Below are 19,430 nucleotides of genomic sequence, written 5' to 3'. Positions count from 1 at the left end.
TGTGTCCTCACACTACACAGTACAGGAGTCCTGCGGAGGCTGCAGATACCAGTGATATCAGTACACAGCTGTGTCCTCACACTACACAGTACAGGGGTCCTGCGGAGGCTGCAGATACCAGTGATATCAGTACACAGCTGTGTCCTCACACTACACAGTACAGGAGTCCTGCGGAGGCTGCAGATACCGGTGATATCAGTACACAGCTGTGTCCTCACACTACACAGTACAGGGGTCCTGCGGAGACTGCAGATACCGGTGATATCAGTACACAGCTGTGTCCTCACACTACACAGTACAGGGGTCCTGCGGAGGCTGCAGATACCGGTGATATCAGTACACAGCTGTGTCCTCACACTACACAGTACAGGAGACCTGCAGAGGCTGCAGATACCGGTGATATCAGTACACAGCTGTGTCCTCACACTACACAGTACAGGAGTCCTGCGGAGGCTGCAGATACCAGTGATATCAGTACACAGCTGTGTCCTCACACTACACAGTACAGGAGACCTGCAGAGGCTGCAGATACCGGTGATATCAGTACACAGCTGTGTCCTCACACTACACAGTACAGGGGTCCTGCGGAGGCTGCAGATACCAGTGATATCAGTACACAGCTGTGTCCTCACACTACACAGTACAGGGGTCCTGCGGAGGCTGCAGATACCGGTGATATCAGTACACAGCTGTGTCCTCACACTACACAGTACAGGAGACCTGCGGAGGCTGCAGATACCGGTGATATCAGTACACAGCTGTGTCCTCACACTACACAGTACAGGAGTCCTGCGGAGGCTGCAGATACCGGTGATATCAGTACACAGCTGTGTCCTCACACTACACAGTACAGGAGACCTGCGGAGGCTGCAGATACCGGTGATATCAGTACACAGCTGTGTCCTCACACTACACAGTACAGGGGTCCTGCGGGGGCTGCAGATACCGGTGATATCAGTACACAGCTGTGTCCTCACACTACACAGTACAGGAGACCTGCGGAGGCTGCAGATACCGGTGATATCAGTACACAGCTGTGTCCTCACACTACACAGTACAGGGGTCCTGCGGAGGCTGCAGATACCAGTGATATCAGTACACAGCTGTGTCCTCACACTACACAGTACAGGGGTCCTGCGGAGGCTGCAGATACCGGTGATATCAGTACACAGCTGTGTCCTCACACTACACAGTACAGGAGTCCTGCGGAGGCTGCAGATACCGGTGATATCAGTACACAGCTGTGTCCTCACACTACACAGTACAGGGGTCCTGCGGAGGCTGCAGATACCGGTGATATCAGTACACAGCTGTGTCCTCACACTACACAGTACAGGGGTCCTGCGGAGGCTGCAGATACCAGTGATATCAGTACACAGCTGTGTCCTCACACTACACAGTACAGGGGTCCTGCAGATACCAGTGATATCAGTACACAGCTGTGTCCTCACACTACACAGTACAGGGATCCTGCAGATACCAGTGATATCAGTACACAGCTGTGTCCTCACACTACACAGTACAGGGGTCCTGCAGATACCAGTGATATCAGTACACAGCTGTGTCCTCACACTACACAGTACAGGGGTCCTGCAGATACCAGTGATATCAGTACACAGCTGTGTCCTCACACTACACAGTACAGGGGTCCTGCAGATACCAGTGATATCAGTACACAGCTGTGTCCTCACACTACACAGTACAGGGGTCCTGCAGATACCAGTGATATCAGTACACAGCTGTGTCCTCACACTACACAGTACAGGGGTCCTGCGGAGGCTGCAGATACCGGTGATATCAGTACACAGCTGTGTCCTCACACTACACAGTACAGGAGTCCTGCGGAGGCTGCAGATACCGGTGATATCAGTACACAGCTGTGTCCTCACACTACACAGTACAGGAGTCCTGCGGAGACTGCAGATACCGGTGATATCAGTACACAGCTGTGTCCTCACACTACACAGTACAGGGGTCCTGCAGATACCGGTGATATCAGTACACAGCTGTGTCCTCACACTACACAGTACAGGAGTCCTGCGGAGGCTGCAGATACCGGTGATATCAGTACACAGCTGTGTCCTCACACTACACAGTACAGGAGTCCTGCGGAGGCTGCAGATACCGGTGATATCAGTACACAGCTGTGTCCTCACACTACACAGTACAGGAGTCCTGCGGAGGCTGCAGATACCGGTGATATCAGTACACAGCTGTGTCCTCACACTACACAGTACAGGAGTCCTGCGGAGGCTGCAGATACCGGTGATATCAGTACACAGCTGTGTCCTCACACTACACAGTACAGGAGTCCTGCGGAGGCTGCAGATACCAGTGATATCAGTACACAGCTGTGTCCTCACACTACACAGTACAGGGGTCCTGCGGAGGCTGCAGATACCGGTGATATCAGTACACAGCTGTGTCCTCACACTACACAGTACAGGAGTCCTGCGGAGGCTGCAGATACCGGTGATATCAGTACACAGCTGTGTCCTCACACTACACAGTACAGGGGTCCTGCGGAGGCTGCAGATACCGGTGATATCAGTACACAGCTGTGTCCTCACACTACACAGTACAGGGGTCCTGCGGGGGCTGCAGATACCAGTGATATCAGTACACAGCTGTGTCCTCACACTACACAGTACAGGGGTCCTGCGGAGGCCGCAGATACCGGTGATATCAGTACACAGCTGTGTCCTCACACTACACAGTACAGGGGTCCTGCGGAGGCTGCAGATACCGGTGATATCAGTACACAGCTGTGTCCTCACACTACACAGTACAGGGGTCCTGCGGAGGCTGCAGATACCGGTGATATCAGTACACAGCTGTGTCCTCACACTACACAGTACAGGGGTCCTGCGGAGGCCGCAGATACCGGTGATATCAGTACACAGCTGTGTCCTCACACTACACAGTACAGGGGTCCTGCGGGGGCTGCAGATACCAGTGATATCAGTACACAGCTGTGTCCTCACACTACACAGTACAGGGGTCCTGCGGAGGCTGCAGATACCGGTGATATCAGTACACAGCTGTGTCCTCACACTACACAGTACAGGGGTCCTGCGGAGGCTGCAGATACCGGTGATATCAGTACACAGCTGTGTCCTCACACTACACAGTACAGGGGTCCTGCGGAGGCTGCAGATACCGGTGATATCAGTACACAGCTGTGTCCTCCGGGGGGCGCTGCAGGCAGTCACCGTCTCCGCCCTGCTCGGTGTGTGGGAGGAGTCAGGTTCTCGCCTTTCATTGGTGGATTCTTCGTGAACACAAACACAGCGTCCATCTTACTACTCCCGGGAGCGGGGTCGGTCGGTCGCTCGGTTCCGGGTCGCAGGTCGCCGCCCCCATTACTCCGCCCGTCACCGGCACCAGACACCGCGGGATTTACCTCAGAGTCTCCACAATCCTTGAGGCGCCGGCGCGGAACCAACCAGCTGCAGCGCTGCAGTCACGTGATGCGCCGGAAGCAAGTGTGAGGCGAGGGAACTGAGGGGGCGTGACAGGTGAGAACACGTGACCCGGCGGTGGATGAAGGAGATGGTGCGGTTATATATGGTGCGGTTATATCCCGCCCTGTGTGTACACGCCTCCTGTGTGATGGCGGCCGGGGGCTCTCGGGTTCCTTTCTTGGGTCTTTTCTTCATTATTATACATTGTTATAGCGGCAGTGATTCCACGGGGCGGCACATGAGGAAAACACCAGGAGAGAGACAAGAGTTCCTGTGAGGGCCGCTCCTCTCCTCTACTGACTGCTCCTCTCCTCTGCTGACTGCTCCTCTCCTCTACTGACTGCTCCTCTCCTCTGCTGACTGCTCCTCCTCCTCTGCTGACTGCTCCTCTCCTCTGCTGACTGCTCCTCTCCTCTGCTGACTGCTCCTCTCCTCTACTGACTGCTCCTCTCCTCTGCTGACTGCTCCTCTCTGCTGACTGCTGCTCCTCTCCTCTGCTGACTGCTCCTCCTCCTCTCCTCTGCTGACTGCTCCTCTCCTCTGCTGACTGCTCCTCTCCTCTGCTGACTGCTCCTCTCCTCTACTGACTGCTCCTCTCCTCTGCTGACTGCTGCTCCTCTTCTCTGCTGACTGCTGCTCCTCTTCTCTGCTGACTGCTGGTCCTCCCCTCTGCTGACTGCTGCTCCTCTCCTCTGCTGACTGCTCCTCTCCTCTGCTGACTGCTGGTCCTCCCCTCTGCTGACTGCTCCTCTCCTCTGCTGACTGCTGCTCCTCCTCTTCTCTGCTGACTGCTCCTCCTCCTCTTCTCTGCTGACTGCTCCTCTCCTCTGCTGACTGCTGCTCCTCTCCTCTACTGACTGCTCCTCTCCTCTGCTGACTGCTGCTCCTCCTCTTCTCTGCTGACTGCTCCTCCTCCTCTTCTCTGCTGACTGCTGGTCCTCCCCTCTGCTGACTGCTCCTCCTCTCCTCTGCTGACTGCCGCTCCTCTCCTCTGCTGACTGCTGCTCTTCTCTGCTGACTGCTGCTCCTCTTCTCTGCTGACTGCTGCTCCTCTCCTCTGCTGACTGCCGCTCCTCTCCGCTGCTGACTGCTGCTCCTCTCCTCTGCTGACTGCTGCTCTTCTCCTCTGCTGACTGCTGCTCTTCTCCTCTGCTGACTGCTGCTCCTCTCTGCTGACTGCTGCTCTTCTCTGCTGACTGCTGCTCCTCTCTGCTGACTGCTGCTCCTCTGCTGACTGCTGCTCCTCTTCTCTGCTGACTGCTGGTCCTCCCCTCTGCTGACTGCTGGACCTCCCCTCTGCTGACTGCCGCTCCTCTCCGCTGCTGACTGCTGCTCCTCTCCTCTGCTGACTGCCGCTCCTCTCCTCTGCTGACTGCTGCTCTTCTCCTCTGCTGACTGCTGCTCCTCTTTGATGACTGCTGCTCCTCTCTGCTGACTTCTGCTCCTCTGCTGACTGCTGCTCCTCTTCTCTGCTGACTGCTGCTCCTCTTCTCTGCTGACTGCTGGTCCTCCCCTCTGCTGACTGCTGCTCCTCCCCTCTGCTGACTGCTGCTCCTCCCCTCTGCTGACTGCTGCTCCTCCCCTCTGCTGACTGCTGGTCCTCCCCTCTGCTGACTGCTGCTCCTCTGCTGACTGCTGCTCCTCTCTGCTGACTGCTGCTCCTCTGCTGACTGCTGCTCCTCTTCTCTGCTGACTGCTGGTCCTCCCCTCTGCTGACTGCTGCACCTCTCCTCTGCTGACTGCTGCTCTGCTCCTCCTCTCCTCTGCTGACTGCTGCTCCTTTCCTCTGCTGACTGCTGCTCCTCTCCTCTGCTGACTGCTGCTCCTCTCCTCTGCTGACTGCTGCTCCTCTCCTCTGCTGACTGCTGCTTCTCTCCTCTGCTGACTGCTCCTCCTCTCCTCTGCTGACTGCTGCTCCTCTCCTCTGCTGACTGCTGCTCCTCTCCTCTGCTGACTGCTGGTCCTCCCCTCTGCTGACTGCTGCTCCTCTGCTGACTGCTGCTCCTCTCTGCTGACTGCTGCTCTTCTCTGCTGACTGCTGCTCCTCTGCTGACTGCTGCTCCTCTTCTCTGCTGACTGCTGGTCCTCCCCTCTGCTGACTGCTGCTCCTCTCTTCTGCTGACTGCTCCTCCTCTCCTCTGCTGACTGCCGCTCCTCTCCTCTGCTGACTGCTGCTCTTCTCTGCTGACTGCTGCTCCTCTGCTGACTGCTGCTCCTCTGCTGACTGCTGCTCCTTTCCTCTGCTGACTGCTGCTCCTCTCCTCTGCTGACTGCTGCTCTTCTCTGCTGACTGCTGCTCTTCTCTGCTGACTGCTGCTCCTCTGCTGACTGCTGCTCCTCTGCTGACTGCTGCTCCTCTTCTCTGCTGACTGCTGGTCCTCCCCTCTGCTGACTGCTGCTCCTCTCTTCTGCTGACTGCTCCTCCTCTCCTCTGCTGACTGCCGCTCCTCTGCTGACTGCTGCTCTTCTCTGCTGACTGCTGCTCCTCTGCTGACTGCTGCTCCTCTGCTGACTGCTGCTCCTTTCCTCTGCTGACTGCTGCTCCTTTCCTCTGCTGACTGCTGCTCCTCCCCTCTGCTGACTGCCGCTCCTCTCCTCTGCTGACTGCCGCTCCTCTCCTCTGCTGACTGCCGCTCCTCTCCTCTGCTGACTGCTGCTCTTCTCCTCTGCTGACTGCTGCTCTTCTCCTCTGCTGACTGCTGCTCCTCTCTGCTGACTGCTGCTCTTCTCTGTTGACTGCTGCTCCTCTCTGCTGACTGCTGCTCCTCTGCTGACTGCTGCTCCTCTTCTCTGCTGACTGCTGGTCCTCCCCTCTGCTGACTGCTGGACCTCCCCTCTGCTGACTGCCGCTCCTCTCCGCTGCTGACTGCTGCTCCTCTCCTCTGCTGACTGCCGCTCCTCTCCTCTGCTGACTGCTGCTCTTCTCCTCTGCTGACTGCTGCTCCTCTTTGATGACTGCTGCTCCTCTCTGCTGACTTCTGCTCCTCTGCTGACTGCTGCTCCTCTTCTCTGCTGACTGCTGCTCCTCTTCTCTGCTGACTGCTGGTCCTCCCCTCTGCTGACTGCTGCTCCTCCCCTCTGCTGACTGCTGCTCCTCCCCTCTGCTGACTGCTGCTCCTCCCCTCTGCTGACTGCTGCTCCTCTGCTGACTGCTGCTCCTCTCTGCTGACTGCTGCTCCTCTTCTCTGCTGACTGCTGGTCCTCCCCTCTGCTGACGGCTGCTCCTCTGACTGCCGCTCCTCTCCTCTGCTGACTGCCGCTCCTCTCCTCTGCTGACTGCCGCTCCTCTCCTCTGCTGACTGCCGCTCCTCTCTGCTGACTGCTGCACCTCTCCTCTGCTGACTGCTGCTCCTCTCTGCTGCTCTGCTCCTCCTCTCCTCTGCTGACTGCTGCTCCTCTCCTCTGCTGACTGCTGCACCTCTCCTCTGCTGACTGCTGCTCCTCTTTTCTGCTGACGGCTGCTCCTCTGACTGCCGCTCCTCTCCTCTGCTGACTACCGCTCCTCTCCTCTGCTGACTGCCGCTCCTCTCCTCTGCTGACTGCTGCTCCTCTTTGATGACTGCTGCTCCTCTCTGCTGACTTCTGCTCCTCTGCTGACTGCTGCTCCTCTTCTCTGCTGACTGCTGCTCCTCTTCTCTGCTGACTGCTGGTCCTCCCCTCTGCTGACTGCTGCTCCTCCCCTCTGCTGACTGCTGCTCCTCCCCTCTGCTGACTGCTGCTCCTCCCCTCTGCTGACTGCTGCTCCTCTGCTGACTGCTGCTCCTCTCTGCTGACTGCTGCTCCTCTTCTCTGCTGACTGCTGGTCCTCCCCTCTGCTGACGGCTGCTCCTCTGACTGCCGCTCCTCTCCTCTGCTGACTGCCGCTCCTCTCCTCTGCTGACTGCCGCTCCTCTCCTCTGCTGACTGCCGCTCCTCTCTGCTGACTGCTGCACCTCTCCTCTGCTGACTGCTGCTCCTCTCTGCTGCTCTGCTCCTCCTCTCCTCTGCTGACTGCTGCTCCTCTCCTCTGCTGACTGCTGCACCTCTCCTCTGCTGACTGCTGCTCCTCTTTTCTGCTGACGGCTGCTCCTCTGACTGCCGCTCCTCTCCTCTGCTGACTACCGCTCCTCTCCTCTGCTGACTGCCGCTCCTCTCCTCTGCTGACTGCCGCTCCTCTCCTCTGCTGACTGCCGCTCCTCTCCTCTGCTGACTGCTGCACCTCTCCTCTGCTGACTGCTGCTCTGCTCCTCCTCTCTTCTGCTGACTGCTGCTCCTCTCCTCTGCTGACGGCTGCTCCTCCTCTCCTCTGCTGACTGCTCCTCCTCCTCTACTCTGCTGACTGCTGCTCCTCTCCTCTGCTGACTGCTGCACCTCTCCTCTGCTGACTGCTGCTCCTCTCTGCTGACTGCTGCTCTGCTCCTCCTCTCCTCTGCTGACTGCTGCTCCTCTCCTCTGCTGACTGCTGCTCCTCTCCTCTGCTGACGGCTGCTCCTCTGACTGCCGCTCCTCTCCTCTGCTGACTGCCTCTCCTCTGCTGACTGCCGCTCCTCTCCTCTGCTGACTGCCGCTCCTCTGCTGACTGCCGCTCCTCTCTTCTGCTGACTGCCGCTCCTCTCCTCTGCTGACTGCTGCACCTCTCCTCTGCTGACTGCTGCTCCTCTCTGCTGACTGCTGCTCCTCTCCTCTGCTGACGGCTGCTGCTCCTCTCTTCTGCTGACTGCTGCTCCTTTCCTCTGCTGACGGCTGCTCCTCCTCTCCTCTGCTGACTGCTCCTCCTCCTCTACTCTGCTGACTGCTGCTCTTCTCCTCTGCTGACTGCTGCTCTTCTCCTCTGCTGACTGCTGCTCCTCTCTGCTGACTGCTGCTCCTCTGCTGACTGCTGCTCCTCTTCTCTGCTGAATGCTGGTCCTCCCCTCTGCTGACTGCTGCTCCTCCCCTCTGCTGACTGCCGCTCCTCTCCTCTGCTGACTGCTGCTCTTCTCCTCTGCTGACTGCTGCTCTTCTCCTCTGCTGACTGCTGCTCCTCTCTGCTGACTGCTGCTCCTCTGCTGACTGCTGGTCCTCCCCTCTGCTGACTGCTGGTCCTCCCCTCTGCTGACTGCTGCTCCTCCCCTCTGCTGACTGCTGGACCTCCCCTCTGCTGACTGCTGCTCCTCTCCTCTGCTGACTGCTGCTCCTCCCCTCTGCTGACTGCTGGACCTCCCCTCTGCTGACTGCCGCTCCTCTCCGCTGCTGACTGCTGGTCCTCCCCTCTGCTGACTGCTGGTCCTCTCCTCTGCTGACTGCTGCTCCTCCCCTCTGCTGACTGCTGCTCCTCCCCTCTGCTGACTGCTGCTCCTCCCCTCTGCTGACTGCCGGTCCTCTCCTCTGCTGACTGCCGCTCCTCTCCTCTGCTGACTGCCGCTCCTCTCCTCTGCTGACTGCCGCTCCTCTCCTTTGCTGACTGCTGGTCTTCTCCTCTGCTGACTGCTGCTCCTCTTTGCTGACTGCTGCTCCTCTCTGCTGACTTCTGCTTCTCTGCTGACTGCTGCTCCTCTTCTCTGCTGACTGCTGGTCTTCCCCTCTGCTGACTGCTGCTCCTCCCCTCTGCTGACTGCTGCTCCTCCCCTCTGCTGACTGCTGCTCCTCCCCTCTGCTGACTGCTGCTCCTCCCCTCTGCTGACTGCTGCTCCTCCCCTCTGCTGACTGCTGCTCCTCCCCTCTGCTGACTGCCGCTCCTCTCCGCTGCTGACTGCTGCTCTTCTCCTCTGCTGACTGCTGCTCCTCTTTGATGACTGCTGCTCCTCTCTGCTGACTTCTGCTCCTCTGCTGACTGCTGCTCCTCTTCTCTGCTGACTGCTGCTCCTCTTCTCTGCTGACTGCTGGTCCTCCCCTCTGCTGACTGCTGCTCCTCCCCTCTGCTGACTGCTGCTCCTCCCCTCTGCTGACTGCTGCTCCTCCCCTCTGCTGACTGCTGCTCCTCTGCTGACTGCTGCTCCTCTCTGCTGACTGCTGCTCCTCTGCTGACTGCTGCTCCTCTTCTCTGCTGACTGCTGGTCCTCCCCTCTGCTGACTGCTGCACCTCTCCTCTGCTGACGGCTGCTCCTCTGACTGCCGCTCCTCTCCTCTGCTGACTGCCGCTCCTCTCCTCTGCTGACTGCCGCTCCTCTCTGCTGACTGCTGCACCTCTCCTCTGCTGACTGCTGCTCCTCTCTGCTGCTCTGCTCCTCCTCTCCTCTGCTGACTGCTGCTCCTCTCCTCTGCTGACTGCTGCACCTCTCCTCTGCTGACTGCTGCTCCTCTTTTCTGCTGACGGCTGCTCCTCTGACTGCCGCTCCTCTCCTCTGCTGACTGCCGCTCCTCTCCTCTGCTGACTGCCGCTCCTCTCCTCTGCTGACTGCCGCTCCTCTCCTCTGCTGACTGCCGCTCCTCTCCTCTGCTGACTGCTGCACCTCTCCTCTGCTGACTGCTGCTCTGCTCCTCCTCTCTTCTGCTGACTGCTGCTCCTCTCCTCTGCTGACGGCTGCTCCTCCTCTCCTCTGCTGACTGCTCCTCCTCCTCTACTCTGCTGACTGCTGCTCCTCTCCTCTGCTGACTGCTGCACCTCTCCTCTGCTGACTGCTGCTCCTCTCTGCTGACTGCTGCTCTGCTCCTCCTCTCCTCTGCTGACTGCTGCTCCTCTCCTCTGCTGACGGCTGCTCCTCTGACTGCCGCTCCTCTCCTCTGCTGACTGCCTCTCCTCTGCTGACTGCCGCTCCTCTCCTCTGCTGACTGCCGCTCCTCTGCTGACTGCCGCTCCTCTCTTCTGCTGACTGCCGCTCCTCTCCTCTGCTGACTGCTGCACCTCTCCTCTGCTGACTGCTGCTCCTCTCTGCTGACTGCTGCTCCTCTCCTCTGCTGACGGCTGCTGCTCCTCTCTTCTGCTGACTGCTGCTCCTCTCCTCTGCTGACGGCTGCTCCTCCTCTCCTCTGCTGACTGCTCCTCCTCCTCTACTCTGCTGACTGCTGCTCTTCTCCTCTGCTGACTGCTGCTCTTCTCCTCTGCTGACTGCTGCTCCTCTGCTGACTGCTGCTCCTCTTCTCTGCTGAATGCTGGTCCTCCCCTCTGCTGACTGCTGCTCCTCCCCTCTGCTGACTGCCGCTCCTCTCCTCTGCTGACTGCTGCTCTTCTCCTCTGCTGACTGCTGCTCTTCTCCTCTGCTGACTGCTGCTCCTCTCTGCTGACTGCTGCTCCTCTGCTGACTGCTGGTCCTCCCCTCTGCTGACTGCTGGTCCTCCCCTCTGCTGACTGCTGCTCCTCCCCTCTGCTGACTGCTGCTCCTCCCCTCTGCTGACTGCTGGACCTCCCCTCTGCTGACTGCCGCTCCTCTCCGCTGCTGACTGCTGCTCCTCTCCTGACTGCTGCTCCTCCCCTCTGCTGACTGCTGGACCTCCCCTCTGCTGACTGCCGCTCCTCTCCGCTGCTGACTGCTGCTCCTCTCCTCTGCTGACTGCTGGTCCTCCCCTCTGCTGACTGCTGGTCCTCTCCTCTGCTGACTGCTGCTCCTCCCCTCTGCTGACTGCTGCTCCTCTTCTCTGCTGACTGCTGGTCCTCCCCTCTGCTGACTGCTGGACCTCCCCTCTGCTGACTGCCGCTCCTCTCCGCTGCTGACTGCTGCTCCTCTCCTCTGCTGACTGCCGCTCCTCTCCTCTGCTGACTGCTGCTCTTCTCCTCTGCTGACTGCTGCTCCTCTTTGATGACTGCTGCTCCTCTCTGCTGACTTCTGCTCCTCTGCTGACTGCTGCTCCTCTTCTCTGCTGACTGCTGCTCCTCTTCTCTGCTGACTGCTGGTCCTCCCCTCTGCTGACTGCTGCTCCTCCCCTCTGCTGACTGCTGCTCCTCCCCTCTGCTGACTGCTGCTCCTCCCCTCTGCTGACTGCTGGTCCTCCCCTCTGCTGACTGCTGCTCCTCTGCTGACTGCTGCTCCTCTCTGCTGACTGCTGCTCCTCTGCTGACTGCTGCTCCTCTTCTCTGCTGACTGCTGGTCCTCCCCTCTGCTGACTGCTGCACCTCTCCTCTGCTGACTGCTGCTCTGCTCCTCCTCTCCTCTGCTGACTGCTGCTCCTTTCCTCTGCTGACTGCTGCTCCTCTCCTCTGCTGACTGCTGCTCCTCTCCTCTGCTGACTGCTGCTCCTCTCCTCTGCTGACTGCTGCTTCTCTCCTCTGCTGACTGCTCCTCCTCTCCTCTGCTGACTGCTGCTCCTCTCCTCTGCTGACTGCTGCTCCTCTCCTCTGCTGACTGCTGGTCCTCCCCTCTGCTGACTGCTGCTCCTCTGCTGACTGCTGCTCCTCTCTGCTGACTGCTGCTCTTCTCTGCTGACTGCTGCTCCTCTGCTGACTGCTGCTCCTCTTCTCTGCTGACTGCTGGTCCTCCCCTCTGCTGACTGCTGCTCCTCTCTTCTGCTGACTGCTCCTCCTCTCCTCTGCTGACTGCCGCTCCTCTCCTCTGCTGACTGCTGCTCTTCTCTGCTGACTGCTGCTCCTCTGCTGACTGCTGCTCCTCTGCTGACTGCTGCTCCTTTCCTCTGCTGACTGCTGCTCCTCTCCTCTGCTGACTGCTGCTCTTCTCTGCTGACTGCTGCTCTTCTCTGCTGACTGCTGCTCCTCTGCTGACTGCTGCTCCTCTGCTGACTGCTGCTCCTCTTCTCTGCTGACTGCTGGTCCTCCCCTCTGCTGACTGCTGCTCCTCTCTTCTGCTGACTGCTCCTCCTCTCCTCTGCTGACTGCCGCTCCTCTGCTGACTGCTGCTCTTCTCTGCTGACTGCTGCTCCTCTGCTGACTGCTGCTCCTCTGCTGACTGCTGCTCCTTTCCTCTGCTGACTGCTGCTCCTTTCCTCTGCTGACTGCCGCTCCTCCCCTCTGCTGACTGCCGCTCCTCTCCTCTGCTGACTGCCGCTCCTCTCCTCTGCTGACTGCCGCTCCTCTCCTCTGCTGACTGCTGCTCTTCTCCTCTGCTGACTGCTGCTCTTCTCCTCTGCTGACTGCTGCTCCTCTCTGCTGACTGCTGCTCTTCTCTGTTGACTGCTGCTCCTCTCTGCTGACTGCTGCTCCTCTGCTGACTGCTGCTCCTCTTCTCTGCTGACTGCTGGTCCTCCCCTCTGCTGACTGCTGGACCTCCCCTCTGCTGACTGCCGCTCCTCTCCGCTGCTGACTGCTGCTCCTCTCCTCTGCTGACTGCCGCTCCTCTCCTCTGCTGACTGCTGCTCTTCTCCTCTGCTGACTGCTGCTCCTCTTTGATGACTGCTGCTCCTCTCTGCTGACTTCTGCTCCTCTGCTGACTGCTGCTCCTCTTCTCTGCTGACTGCTGCTCCTCTTCTCTGCTGACTGCTGGTCCTCCCCTCTGCTGACTGCTGCTCCTCCCCTCTGCTGACTGCTGCTCCTCCCCTCTGCTGACTGCTGCTCCTCCCCTCTGCTGACTGCTGCTCCTCTGCTGACTGCTGCTCCTCTCTGCTGACTGCTGCTCCTCTGCTGACTGCTGCTCCTCTTCTCTGCTGACTGCTGGTCCTCCCCTCTGCTGACGGCTGCTCCTCTGACTGCCGCTCCTCTCCTCTGCTGACTGCCGCTCCTCTCCTCTGCTGACTGCCGCTCCTCTCCTCTGCTGACTGCCGCTCCTCTCTGCTGACTGCTGCACCTCTCCTCTGCTGACTGCTGCTCCTCTCTGCTGCTCTGCTCCTCCTCTCCTCTGCTGACTGCTGCTCCTCTCCTCTGCTGACTGCTGCACCTCTCCTCTGCTGACTGCTGCTCCTCTTTTCTGCTGACGGCTGCTCCTCTGACTGCCGCTCCTCTCCTCTGCTGACTACCGCTCCTCTCCTCTGCTGACTGCCGCTCCTCTCCTCTGCTGACTGCCGCTCCTCTCCTCTGCTGACTGCCGCTCCTCTCCTCTGCTGACTGCTGCACCTCTCCTCTGCTGACTGCTGCTCTGCTCCTCCTCTCTTCTGCTGACTGCTGCTCCTCTCCTCTGCTGACGGCTGCTCCTCCTCTCCTCTGCTGACTGCTCCTCCTCCTCTACTCTGCTGACTGCTGCTCCTCTCCTCTGCTGACTGCTGCACCTCTCCTCTGCTGACTGCTGCTCCTCTCTGCTGACTGCTGCTCTGCTCCTCCTCTCCTCTGCTGACTGCTGCTCCTCTCCTCTGCTGACTGCTGCTCCTCTCCTCTGCTGACGGCTGCTCCTCTGACTGCCGCTCCTCTCCTCTGCTGACTGCCTCTCCTCTGCTGACTGCCGCTCCTCTCCTCTGCTGACTGCCGCTCCTCTGCTGACTGCCGCTCCTCTCTTCTGCTGACTGCCGCTCCTCTCCTCTGCTGACTGCTGCACCTCTCCTCTGCTGACTGCTGCTCCTCTCTGCTGACTGCTGCTCCTCTCCTCTGCTGACGGCTGCTGCTCCTCTCTTCTGCTGACTGCTGCTCCTTTCCTCTGCTGACGGCTGCTCCTCCTCTCCTCTGCTGACTGCTCCTCCTCCTCTACTCTGCTGACTGCTGCTCTTCTCCTCTGCTGACTGCTGCTCTTCTCCTCTGCTGACTGCTGCTCCTCTCTGCTGACTGCTGCTCCTCTGCTGACTGCTGCTCCTCTTCTCTGCTGAATGCTGGTCCTCCCCTCTGCTGACTGCTGCTCCTCCCCTCTGCTGACTGCCGCTCCTCTCCTCTGCTGACTGCTGCTCTTCTCCTCTGCTGACTGCTGCTCTTCTCCTCTGCTGACTGCTGCTCCTCTCTGCTGACTGCTGCTCCTCTGCTGACTGCTGGTCCTCCCCTCTGCTGACTGCTGGTCCTCCCCTCTGCTGACTGCTGCTCCTCCCCTCTGCTGACTGCTGCTCCTCCCCTCTGCTGACTGCTGGACCTCCCCTCTGCTGACTGCCGCTCCTCTCCGCTGCTGACTGCTGCTCCTCTCCTCTGCTGACTGCTGCTCCTCCCCTCTGCTGACTGCTGGACCTCCCCTCTGCTGACTGCCGCTCCTCTCCGCTGCTGACTGCTGGTCCTCCCCTCTGCTGACTGCTGGTCCTCTCCTCTGCTGACTGCTGCTCCTCCCCTCTGCTGACTGCTGCTCCTCCCCTCTGCTGACTGCTGCTCCTCCCCTCTGCTGACTGCCGGTCCTCTCCTCTGCTGACTGCCGCTCCTCTCCTCTGCTGACTGCCGCTCCTCTCCTCTGCTGACTGCCGCTCCTCTCCTTTGCTGACTGCTGGTCTTCTCCTCTGCTGACTGCTGCTCCTCTTTGCTGACTGCTGCTCCTCTCTGCTGACTTCTGCTTCTCTGCTGACTGCTGCTCCTCTTCTCTGCTGACTGCTGGTCTTCCCCTCTGCTGACTGCTGCTCCTCCCCTCTGCTGACTGCTGCTCCTCCCCTCTGCTGACTGCCGCTCCTCTCCGCTGCTGACTGCTGCTCTTCTCCTCTGCTGACTGCTGCTCCTCTTTGATGACTGCTGCTCCTCTCTGCTGACTTCTGCTCCTCTGCTGACTGCTGCTCCTCTTCTCTGCTGACTGCTGCTCCTCTTCTCTGCTGACTGCTGGTCCTCCCCTCTGCTGACTGCTGCTCCTCCCCTCTGCTGACTGCTGCTCCTCCCCTCTGCTGACTGCTGCTCCTCCCCTCTGCTGACTGCTGCTCCTCTGCTGACTGCTGCTCCTCTCTGCTGACTGCTGCTCCTCTGCTGACTGCTGCTCCTCTTCTCTGCTGACTGCTGGTCCTCCCCTCTGCTGACTGCTGCACCTCTCCTCTGCTGACGGCTGCTCCTCTGACTGCCGCTCCTCTCCTCTGCTGACTGCCGCTCCTCTCCTCTGCTGACTGCCGCTCCTCTCCTCTGCTGACTGCCGCTCCTCTCTGCTGACTGCTGCACCTCTCCTCTGCTGACTGCTGCTCCTCTCTGCTGCTCTGCTCCTCCTCTCCTCTGCTGACTGCTGCTCCTCTCCTCTGCTGACTGCTGCACCTCTCCTCTGCTGACTGCTGCTCCTCTTTTCTGCTGACGGCTGCTCCTCTGACTGCCGCTCCTCTCCTCTGCTGACTGCCGCTCCTCTCCTCTGCTGACTGCCGCTCCTCTCCTCTGCTGACTGCCGCTCCTCTCCTCTGCTGACTGCCGCTCCTCTCCTCTGCTGACTGCTGCACCTCTCCTCTGCTGACTGCTGCTCTGCTCCTCCTCTCTTCTGCTGACTGCTGCTCCTCTCCTCTGCTGACGGCTGCTCCTCCTCTCCTCTGCTGACTGCTCCTCCTCCTCTACTCTGCTGACTGCTGCTCCTCTCCTCTGCTGACTGCTGCACCTCTCCTCTGCTGACTGCTGCTCCTCTCTGCTGACTGCTGCTCTGCTCCTCCTCTCCTCTGCTGACTGCTGCTCCTCTCCTCTGCTGACGGCTGCTCCTCTGACTGCCGCTCCTCTCCTCTGCTGACTGCCTCTCCTCTGCTGACTGCCGCTCCTCTCCTCTGCTGACTGCCGCTCCTCTGCTGACTGCCGCTCCTCTCTTCTGCTGACTGCCGCTCCTCTCCTCTGCTGACTGCTGCACCTCTCCTCTGCTGACTGCTGCTCCTCTCTGCTGACTGCTGCTCCTCTCCTCTGCTGACGGCTGCTGCTCCTCTCTTCTGCTGACTGCTGCTCCTCTCCTCTGCTGACGGCTGCTCCTCCTCTCCTCTGCTGACTGCTCCTCCTCCTCTACTCTGCTGACTGCTGCTCTTCTCCTCTGCTGACTGCTGCTCTTCTCCTCTGCTGACTGCTGCTCCTCTGCTGACTGCTGCTCCTCTTCTCTGCTGAATGCTGGTCCTCCCCTCTGCTGACTGCTGCTCCTCCCCTCTGCTGACTGCCGCTCCTCTCCTCTGCTGACTGCTGCTCTTCTCCTCTGCTGACTGCTGCTCTTCTCCTCTGCTGACTGCTGCTCCTCTCTGCTGACTGCTGCTCCTCTGCTGACTGCTGGTCCTCCCCTCTGCTGACTGCTGGTCCTCCCCTCTGCTGACTGCTGCTCCTCCCCTCTGCTGACTGCTGCTCCTCCCCTCTGCTGACTGCTGGACCTCCCCTCTGCTGACTGCCGCTCCTCTCCGCTGCTGACTGCTGCTCCTCTCCTGACTGCTGCTCCTCCCCTCTGCTGACTGCTGGACCTCCCCTCTGCTGACTGCCGCTCCTCTCCGCTGCTGACTGCTGCTCCTCTCCTCTGCTGACTGCTGGTCCTCCCCTCTGCTGACTGCTGGTCCTCTCCTCTGCTGACTGCTGCTCCTCCCCTCTGCTGACTGCTGCTCCTCCCCTCTGCTGACTGCTGCTCCTCCCCTCTGCTGACTGCCGGTCCTCTCCTCTGCTGACTGCCGCTCCTCTCCTCTGCTGACTGCCGCTCCTCTCCTCTGCTGACTGCCGCTCCTCTCCTTTGCTGACTGCTGGTCTTCTCCTCTGCTGACTGCTGCTCCTCTTTGCTGACTGCTGCTCCTCTCTGCTGACTTCTGCTTCTCTGCTGACTGCTGCTCCTCTTCTCTGCTGACTGCTGGTCTTCCCCTCTGCTGACTGCTGCTCCTCCCCTCTGCTGACTGCTGCTCCTCCCCTCTGCTGACTGCTGCTCCTCCCCTCTGCTGACTGCTGCTCCTCCCCTCTGCTGACTGCTGCTCCTCCCCTCTGCTGACTGCCGCTCCTCTCCGCTGCTGACTGCCGCTCCTCTCCTCTGCTGACTGCTGCTCTGCTCCTCTGCTCATTGCTCCTTCTCTACTCTGCTGACTGCTGCTCCTCTTCTGTGCTGACTGCTGCTCCTCTGCTGACTGCTGCTCTTCTCCTCTGCTGACTGCTGCTCCTCTCTGCTGACTGCTGCTCCTCCCCTCTGCTGACTGCTGCTCCTCTTCTCTGCTGACTGCTGCTCCTCCCCTCTGCTGACTGCTGCTCCTCTTCTCTGCTGACTGTTGCTCCTCCCTTCTGCTGACTGCTGCTCCTCTGCTGACTGCTGCTCCTCTTCTCTGCTGACTGCTGCTCCTCTCCTCTGCTGACTGCTGCTCCTCTTCTCTGCTGACTGCCGCTCCTCTCCTCTGCTGACTGCTGCTCCTCTCCTCTGCTGTCTGCTGCTTTTCTTCTCTGCTGACTGCTGCTCCTCTCCTCTGCTGTCTGCTGCTTTTCTCCTCTGCTGACTGCTGCTCCTCTCCTCTGCTGACTGCTGCTCCTCTGCTGACTGCTGCTCCTCTCCTCTGCTGCTTTTCTCCTCTGCTGACTGCTGCTCCTCTCCTCTGCTGTCTGCTGCTCCTCTCCTCTGCTGACTGCTGCTCCTCTCCTGACTGCTGCTCCTCTGCTGACTGCTGCTCCTCTCCTCTGCTGACTGCTGCTCCTCTGCTGACTGCTGCTCCTCTTCTCTGCTGACTGCTGCTCCTCTCCTCTGTTGACTGCTGCTCCTCTCCTCTGTTGACTGCCGCTCCTCTCTTCTGCTGACTGCCGCTCCTCTCCTCTGCTGACTGCCGCTCCTCTCCTCTGCTGACTGCCGCTCCTCTCCTCTGCTGACTGCCGCTCCTCTCCTCTGCTGACTGCCGCTCCTCTCCTCTGCTGTCTGCTGCTTTTCTCCTCTGCTGAGTACTGCTCCTCTCCTCTGCTGTCTGCTGCTTTTCTCCTCTGCTGACTGCTGCTCCTCTGCTGACTGCTGCTCCTCTCCTCTGCTGACTGCTGCTCCTCTCCTCTGCTGTCTGCTGCTCCTCTCCTCTGCTGTCTGCTGCTCCTCTGCTGACTGCTGCTCCTCTCCTCTGCTGACTGCTGCTCCTCTCCTCTGCTGACTGCCGCTCCTCTCCTCTGCTGACTGCCGCTCCTCTCCTCTGCTGACTGCCGCTCCTCTCCTCTGCTGACTGCCGCTCCTCTCCTCTGCTGACTGCTGCACCTCTCCTCTGCTGACTGCTGCTCCTCTCTGCTGACTGCTGCTCTGCTCCTCCTCTCCTCTGCTGACTGCTGCTCCTCTCTTCTGCTGACTGCTCCTCCTCTCCTCTGCTGACTGCTCCTCCTCCTCTCCTCTGCTGACTGCTGCTCCTCTCCTCTGCTGACTGCTGCTCTTCTCCTCTGCTGACTGCTGCTCCTCTCTGCTGACTGCTGCTCCTCTGCTGACTGCTGCTCCTCTTCTCTGCTGACTGCTGGTCCTCCCCTCTGCTGACTGCTGCACCTCTCCTCTGCTGACGGCTGCTCCTCTGACTGCCGCTCCTCTCCTCTGCTGACTGCCGCTCCTCTCCTCTGCTGACTGCCGCTCCTCTGCTGACTGCCGCTCCTCTCCTCTGCTGACTGCTGCACCTCTCCTCTGCTGACTGCTGCTCCTCTCTGCTGCTCTGCTCCTCCTCTCCTCTGCTGACTGCTGCTCCTCTCCTCTGCTGACTGCTGCACCTCTCCTCTGCTGACTGCTGCTCCTCTTTTCTGCTGACGGCTGCTCCTCTGACTGCCGCTCCTCTCCTCTGCTGACTGCCGCTCCTCTGCTGACTGCCGCTCCTCTCCTCTGCTGACTGCCGCTCCTCTCCTCTGCTGACTGCTGCACCTCTCCTCTGCTGACTGCTGCTCCTCTCTGCTGACTGCTGCTCTGCTCCTCCTCTCTTCTGCTGACTGCTGCTCCTCTCCTCTGCTGACGGCTGCTCCTCCTCTCCTCTGCTGACTGCTCCTCCTCCTCTACTCTGCTGACTGCTGCTCCTCTCCTCTGCTGACTGCTGCACCTCTCCTCTGCTGACTGCTGCTCCTCTCCTCTGCTGACTGCTGCTCCTCTCCTCTGCTGACTGCTGCACCTCTCCTCTGCTGACTGCTGCTCCTCTGACTGCCGCTCCTCTCCTCTGCTGACTGCCGCTCCTCTCCTCTGCTGACTGCCGCTCCTCTCCTCTGCTGACTGCCGCTCCTCTGCTGACTGCCGCTCCTCTCCTCTGCTGACTGCCGCTCCTCTCCTCTGCTGACTGCCGCTCCTCCCCTCTGCTGACTGCTGCTCCTCTCTGCTGACTGCTGCTCTGCTCCTCCTCTCTTCTGCTAACTGCTGCTCCTCTCTTCTGCTGACTGCTGCTCCTCTCCTCTGCTGACGGCTGCTC

At 60.1% G+C, this 19,430-nt stretch overlaps 2 protein-coding genes across 10 annotated transcripts in view; one reads left to right on the top strand and one right to left on the bottom strand.

The window, feature by feature from the left end:
- The window catches only part of FBXL6 (F-box and leucine rich repeat protein 6), a 118,287-nt gene extending 114,793 nt beyond the window's left edge, over positions 1 to 3,494 (bottom strand). For 2 of the 3 annotated variants that reach the window (XM_069732119.1, XM_069732120.1), the window contains exon 1: positions 3,404 to 3,494. Coding sequence is in view for 1 of the 3 variants with exons in the window: in XM_069732118.1 (XP_069588219.1) it covers positions 3,304 to 3,363 (60 nt within the window). In the remaining 2 variants the exon portion in view is untranslated. Of the gene's footprint in view, positions 1 to 3,303; positions 3,368 to 3,403 lie in introns of those variants that run through there. The other variant, XM_069732118.1, reaches the window with a different exon arrangement.
- Positions 1 to 19,430, top strand: part of SLC52A2 (solute carrier family 52 member 2) — a 241,047-nt gene that overhangs the window by 155,137 nt on the left and 66,480 nt on the right. For 2 of the 7 annotated variants that reach the window (XM_069732123.1, XM_069732126.1), the window contains exon 1: positions 3,379 to 3,518. The exons of 1 other annotated variant lie outside the window; for it this stretch is intronic. Coding sequence is in view for 2 of the 6 variants with exons in the window: in XM_069732121.1 (XP_069588222.1) it covers positions 3,544 to 3,570 (27 nt within the window). In the remaining 4 variants the exon portion in view is untranslated. 4 more of the 7 variants (XM_069732127.1, XM_069732122.1, XM_069732121.1 and 1 more) reach the window with 4 other exon arrangements.

The sequence above is a fragment of the Ranitomeya imitator genome, chromosome 6, assembly GCF_032444005.1.
Source record: "Ranitomeya imitator isolate aRanImi1 chromosome 6, aRanImi1.pri, whole genome shotgun sequence".
Lineage (NCBI taxonomy): Eukaryota > Metazoa > Chordata > Amphibia > Anura > Dendrobatidae > Ranitomeya > Ranitomeya imitator.
The sequence above is the reverse complement of the archived record's forward strand: the minus strand, read 5'-3'. Positions and strand labels throughout refer to the sequence as shown.